General features: G+C 39.9%; 1 protein-coding gene across 2 annotated transcripts in view; it reads right to left on the reverse strand.

Moving 5' to 3' along the window:
* Positions 1 to 7364, reverse strand: part of CRADD (CASP2 and RIPK1 domain containing adaptor with death domain) — a 76858-nt gene that overhangs the window by 69243 nt on the left and 251 nt on the right. The window contains exons 1-2 of one of the 2 annotated variants that reach the window (XM_017738018.1): positions 5310 to 7323; positions 4464 to 4769 (exon numbers count right to left, since the gene is read on the reverse strand). In XM_017738018.1, the coding sequence (XP_017593507.1) occupies positions 4464 to 4761 (298 nt within the window). In that variant the 5' untranslated portion in view covers positions 4762 to 4769; positions 5310 to 7323. Of the gene's footprint in view, positions 1 to 4463; positions 4770 to 5309; positions 7324 to 7364 lie in introns of those variants that run through there. The other variant, XM_008636567.2, reaches the window with a different exon arrangement.

Consider the following 7364-nt stretch of genomic DNA (forward strand, 5'->3'; position numbering starts at 1 on the left):
GTCCACCATTTTAGAGAGAGAAAAGGGATTCCTCACCTGCTTTCCTATCTGATATCCAAATGGAAAAGGCAAGAGATCAGGCTGTTTCCTCACTGCATTAAATGGGAGAAAAAGCAGGATAGAAAGAGGGCAGGAAGCAGCCAACAAAAGGTAAGAAGAGATACTAAAATTCCCCACATACAAATGCTTTTGCATTTGAATCCAAATTCTTAGAAATCCGCAACCCAGCTGTGGAAAAAGGACTTTGGGAAAGCTGGGAGGGGATGGAAGGATATCTGGCTTTCTCGGCATAAGTACATGTTTTGCTTTGTTTTGTATTTGCATGCTTCATCCAAAGTGTTACACAACATGAAGCTTTATATAGCTATACAACAACACACACTCCCCACACATCCAGGGAAAAACCTCAACCACACTAAAATCTGTGTAAATGAAAAAACCTCACCCAAGTCTAGCAGGACACTAATGTTGGCTAGGTACCACAACAAAATTATGCATTAGAAACTATTCCCTGCCTAGTTGTGAGAGTACAGCTTTCCCATGGCAATTCTGTTGCCCTAAATTCACTACCATTTGCCAGATAGCAACAGCTGCTCCAGGATGCCTTTGGCAAACACCATATCTCACTTTTTTGTTCTCAGTATGCTGCAATTTCCTGGGGAATGAAGAAATCATCTATACTACAGAGGTGCAGTACTAACACTTTTAGAAGTAAATTATTTTACAGCACATGTATTATGGAGAGAAATATAATACTTAGGCTGAGAAATTCCCAAGGGGAGTGAGATTAGAAAAACAATCTGATAAACAAACACCATCAAAACTTGTATTTTTTTTATTCAGTGCAAAAAATACTGGGTAACTGTTGCTGTGTGCTGTTCCTAGAAAGAAGGGAATTCTGTTGCCAACAGCTGTAGTTTTTTGTAGGAATTATAAGACTATACTGAAGATTTATGTTCCTGACAAAGGCATAAAGTTATCCAAACTAGGGCAGAAAAACCAGAATAGTCTTTTCCCAGTGAAACAGACACACATTACTTTTGTTAACTCTTACTACGGCAGAAGTTTTGATCTTCAAAACCAGAAACTCATGCTGTGTTTGATGTTTATAATGATTAAGTCTTGCAATGCCACTCTGCACAGGGTGAACTGGTTTATCACAGGTTGTTATACAAGCAAGATAGATACCCTATCACCTTTAAATCAATTAAAGCCATAAATACCTCCAAAAAGCACATGACTTTAGACTTCCTTCTTGAGATTTTGGGGTTTTACAACTACACTTTCCCTAGCTTATAAAAAGGTTTCCTCAAAGCTGTGGCCATCTGACAGATCCATAGGAGAGAGGAGAAAGGGGACCCTAGGCAAAAGGCTGTCCTTGCATAAAGTAAACAAGCAAGGGGAAGAAATCTTGAGTCTCTTTGCTTCAGTTACACAGATGCAAGTGGCCCTACCTGCCTGCATATCACCCTCCTGATTCTCAAGGAAAAACTATTCCTCATGCTCTGCAGGATTAAGGTCTTCTGTGTTCATCGGAACTACATCAGATAACAGTACACAGAACTATTATTTTTAAGTCAACTGACATTCAGCAATAAGACTCAGGACATCAGAGATTTTAAAGTTCATTTATTTGCAAGCAGCCAAACAGCATAGTCTGGGTTGAATCCCGGGCCAATTTACAGTTCCACTCCATGCTGTTCCATGAACGTTACACTGAGCTACACAACTTGGGAATCAATAAATCCATTGCCTTGAAAGAATTTGCTCAAAGACTCACAATGAGTCAGTGGCAGTGTCTTGCCTAGATCTCAGACTTTGGCTTCCATTTTGTAGCCGCTTGGTCCACCAGATCATATTTATACAACATCAACAAAAATATTTTTATTTCTGACCTTCTGAAATTGCTGTTTGTTTGATTTGTTGGTTTTGGCTTGTTTTTTACTAGGAAAAGAAAAAAAATTGAAGTTTCTAAATAATTATAGTTGTGATTTCTTTTTTAACAAACTATACTTCTCAGCTGAAGGAAGCATAGAAAGCCTGAACTATTTGAACAAAATGCAAAATAATTCAAAGGCCTACACAAAAAGTCACTGTGTACATGCCAGTTTCCAGGTTCAGATAGACATAATCTAATAGTCTATTTAGTTACTGACTTGAAAAATCCTACATGTAATCACTGAGAAGCAAAACACTAAAATAAAACCTTTCTTCAAGGATCAACTTTCTACCACTCCTTAGTTCTGCAAAAGGGTCTGTAAAACTGAGGATATTTTCCTTGAGTTAACAGAATTTTAATTGAGCATAAACAAGTGAACAGAAAGTGTTCCATTTCCATAGTATATACGATTCAAAGAAAAAAAAGTTTTAAAAATCTGGGGACATACTTCCATTTTAGAAGTTTTAAGGTCTAAAAGAAGGATGGTGTGTATGTGGCAAGCTTTTTTTACCACAACTGGCTTCTTTAAAACAGATTACCATTGACAAATAATCAGTTATAATAATAGTTTCCAATAAGGCAGAAGTTATCTAGCATGGCACTAGGGAACACATTTAATTTTAAATATGCTTATAGTTTTATTAGAGGACATGGCTTTTTCCATGCTTAAGGCTAAGCATATGTTCATGTATTCTGCCAAGACAAAAGCTTCGAAGTCTGTTGTTAGAATGCAAAGCGAAGCTTTTTATCCCAAACCACATTTTCTTGCATGTAATCAGCGCTGATGATGCCACCATAGTTTCCAATTCATTCCAGGCCACACTCAGCATTTATGAGGGCACAGATGGTGCTCTCTTTCTTTGGTTTCTAAAGAACATGCCTAAATATTAAAACAAACTTGGCTTTCTGCCTCTTATCCTGTTCTTATACTCTGTATTGCCACCATAAAAATAACATTAACCTTTGATCTAATCTGGAAGCCTTTTCTAATTTACACGCAAAATTTGGCAATAGGACTATCAAGTGCAGTCAGCCCACTCAAAACCAGAGAACCTGATATGCAGAAATCCAGCACATTAGTCACAAGTGATCAAAAGCGGGAACAAGCAACCCACAAAACAATCAAAACAAAAACTGGTAACAATTTTTTCAGTAACAAACTACATGATCCCGACTGTATTTAATGGCTGTGTGTTTCTGGAACTGTAAGGTTATTCACCAGCTTAAGCAGCAATTATCAAACAAAGAGGCCGATTTGTAAGGCAAATAAAGAGCATCAGCATGACAGTATTTGTTTCAAGTGAGCAAGGCCTTTTCCAGCACACTCAGTGCCCTGGTTCGCATTATGCTGAGAACTTGCAGGCAGCATAGGACATTTATTCCCAAATTTTGAAAATTATTTACTCATTTCCAAACACGCACACAGCAACGTACACAGAGACCAATACAAAGACCAGCTGTCTGGATATGCCATTACTAAGGTAAGATAATCTCAGATTTGTCCAGCAGATCTTGACAAAATGTTCTTGAACATGCAGCTAACTGAGACGCAGGTGCACATGATGGTCAATGGGTCTTAGCCACCCTTCTTCACAGGCTTTCAGTCTCACGCAAAGCACACTGACACTGGAAAAATGACATGTCATGTGCATCAAAATATGGATGACCAAACTCAAATGGGGGTACACCAGAGGGTGAGGGCTTGGAGAAAGATTAATCAGACTGCTTGGAAAAGATGTTCCCAAGTGAGGACTATTTCACTACCTCGCTGGTAACATGAGGTTACCAGCCAGTGCACGCTGCCACACTCTGGGACAAGAAATGTGCATTTTAAGCAGTTGTCTTGACTTCCAAACAGCTCAGCTATTGCATGCATAGATTGGTAAAGAAATCACTTCTGAACAAACATCAAGTCTAGAAAACTAGTTTTAGAAGTACATTTAAATACCAAAAAGCCAGAGATTATACTAAATAATCAGTTAGCACCCACGTTTGTTTTGAAAATAAGCAGGGGCTAGTAATTTTGCAAGTAATGATCCTAGATATTTGCACTCCAGTGCATATAATAAACTAAATTAATCTAAATTAGCATATTAAGTCAAAATTACGTTAAAAGCATAATAAAAGTAAACAAATAAAAACTCTGTAAATATAAATGATTCAGGAAACAAACACACATAAACTAAACAATAACTGGATATGGATGGCAAAGACACTGTTCTGCAGCCAGTCAAAACTACTTTTTATAGTCCGTTCCCTTTGAGGCAATGGATTATGGGTCCTCCTATATCCCAGCCTCTCCCAAGGTAGCCCCTCCTACTGTCTCCTTGTCTCCTGAAACTCAGCCCTGCCCTTGTCCCAAACTTTGAAATATTTCCTGGTGTTTGAGTGGCTTCCAGGAAATTCAGGCTGCTCCCTTTTCTTGGTATCATGAGTTTACACAACGCATAACTTGAAATTTCTGTTTAAAATTATGGCTTGAGTACAAGCTTCGAAATACCAGCAACAGCAATCCTGGCCTTACCTGAAGGATCTTGTATTGTCATTTCCTTACGCTTCAGTATCAGCTTGTCTTTAACCCATGGGAACTCCTGTAAGGAATCCAAGAACACGTCAAAAGCTCTGGGTCCTCTGGTGGGGAGAATATCAAGGAGCATCATGGTTTTCCTCTGACTAGTGGTTTGGGCTTTTATTTCTTGAACATGACTGTCTGTGAGAATCCCTTCTTGGTAGAGATACTGAATAACAAGTCCATCTACCAGCACCTCTGTGCAGAGCTCCAGGCGCAGGGAGCGTAAAAGCTGCTTGTCTCTGGCATCCATCTGGCAACCTAGAGTGTGTGAAAAGGAGTAAGGAAATGTGTGAAGATTAAAATACTTCAACCTTTAACATCCAGAAGTGATATTTGAACGTCCAAAAGTGATGTTTGACACCTGCCAACCTTTAGAAAAAAACTCCAAACTCAGAATCATCAACCTGGCAAAACTACTAATTTTGTAGTGGCATCTTCTTGCCACTCAGATTTCACTGTCTCACAAGGTGAAATGATGCAATTTCTGGGAAATACTAGACAGGAATAGAACATTTGGCATTGCAAAGACCAGTCCTTTGCTGCAGTGAAACCCATGCCAAGTAATCCTGCTTATTAACTGGTTAAGGTCCATACTAAAGGCAGCTAGAGCATTTGCCAATCCTTAAGAGACACTAACCCCCCAAAATTAAAGAGACGTCACACCTGACCACTGATACAATTACAAAAGCAGCAGCAGGACTGGTAGATGCATCACAGCCAGGCAGCAGCAGGGACAGAATCAGCAGGTAGCTTTGACCTATGCGATGCACTTGAAGTTTAGGAGCAGTAGAAACATACCTTACGACCAGGTCGTTCTCACCCTTGAATCATCCTGGAAGCCTGCTCTGGAACTCTACTGATCTGATGAGAAGAAACTTGAGTTTCCATCTCAAATTTATACACCTTCTATATATAGGCATTTGTTCTGCCAAAACTGTTCCTTAACTTAAGTAGCTCTTCTTCCTCTCTTCTAATGTGTTCACAGGAAGTGGTCAGATGCCCTCTGCCAGCTTCCAACTCACTTGACTAACACTCTGACTAGACAAAAGCTGAAAAAGATGCATTTTATAGCCACTCTGCAAAAGACTAATCAAGGTCCAGAGAGACCAAGCAGCTCACCCAAGATCAAGTCAGCAGTCCATGCCAGAGCTATGAACCAATCAAAGTGTCTAGTATAGTCTAGTCCTTAATGACAAATATATCCCTGGGCCCATTAATGGCACTGGAAAAGGAAAATGACAGAACAACACAATTAAATACTTTCTCATTACTAAGTAATGAAGTCAAAAACGGCAGCAGGTGTTAAGTGTGATTACCAAGAGGGTTTCTCATAATTAAACTAGACACTGCTGTTTGAACTGCTAGACCTTGCAGAAACTCTACTTCATTCAGCTTGAGGAATTTTCAAAGCTTTCGCATGAAAGCTGATGGAGTCTTTTTATCATCACAGGTGCCTGACTCCCAGGGCCCCATCAAAGATTGTTTCATTGGGCTGGTTGTTAAAATCTAGGGCAGGTGACCAACAGAACATATCGGTATGTAAATGGCACCTGGGACAGAATGCAAGAGCACAGTGCCATGAGAGAGAGACTGGAAAACCCTGTGACATCCTCTGACAAAGCTACTTTCCAAAAACGTTTCCATCAAGTGCCAAAAGCGCGGCTGGGAAGCAGCTTCCTGGAGGACTCCATCTTTCCTGGGTTATCCAGCGCACTTCTCATCTACTGAAGTGAATTTCAAGGTGCTTACCTTCTGTCTAGGGATCACGTGGGAATCAAACAACTGCTATGCCAGCCCACGGCCCTAAGAAATGCTAGTTTGCTACGCATAGTTCAAACGTCAAGCTCCATCATGGACTGAGACAGTAGTGCAAGCAAAGAGATGGAAAAAGAGCAGGCAAGAAAGAGAACTGGATTTTCCCACTTGATGTTAGGATGCTAATTTTGGAGAGGTGAAGCTGAAGATTCTGGTCTCCAACGCATAGTACCTTTACACTGCATGAAGCAATCTCTGAACTAAAGCAAAATTCAGGCAGGAAATCCTACCACTTCTTCCTTCTAGAACACCCCTGAGCTCATTAAGCACTTGCAGAGTTCAATATAGGCATCCAGCAGCACCTCTGAGGGTGTCATCTCAACCCAGGCAGAAAACTGTTTCAGATACAACAAAATTTTTGTGTTTCACATTCTGAATGGGCCCCGAGAGTCCCCGTTCAGGAGCCTCCTCACATGCTGGATGAGGAACATTGAGTTCTCCAGTCACTGTACAGCACTTGATGAGTTCCTCTTCTTCACAACCAAAGCAGCCAACACTTTTCAAAAATAAAGCTCTTACAAACCATCTCAGTTTGCACCTTTGGGCAATAGAAAATGCCTATCAAGCTAGGAATCTGAAGGGGAAATTTCTGCTGAAAAAGGCCTTTGGCTTGCTGATTGCAGAATGCACACGACTGGGGGTTTAAAGTCCTGGCACTGATCTGGTAAACTTCCAGGATGGGGCATACTGATTTCTAAGGTCTTTTAAAAGATTAAGTATTTCTTTGTGTGTGTTTACTGTGAGAAGGAAATATCTGAGTTAGAAACTGAGCATCTAGATATGGAAATATATCAGGATTTTGGTGTGCAACAGTGTTGGGGCAGAGTTTAGTGTAACATAGAACAAACTTAAATGCATTTTAATCACAGTCTGTATCTAGGGATCCAAAGTAAGCTCTGAATTGGATTTCGTTTAGTAATTTTGCAGAAAATGAAAAATATGAGATGTCCATTTACCCAAAAGATGACATGGCTCAAACATCCCCCAGATACTTCTGAAAATGGATCATTTCTATTAAAAAGCCAAATTTTAAGAAAC

The sequence above is a fragment of the Corvus brachyrhynchos genome, unplaced genomic scaffold (assembly GCF_000691975.1).
Source record: "Corvus brachyrhynchos isolate BGI_N302 unplaced genomic scaffold, ASM69197v1 scaffold56, whole genome shotgun sequence".
In the NCBI taxonomy this organism is placed as follows: domain Eukaryota; kingdom Metazoa; phylum Chordata; class Aves; order Passeriformes; family Corvidae; genus Corvus; species Corvus brachyrhynchos.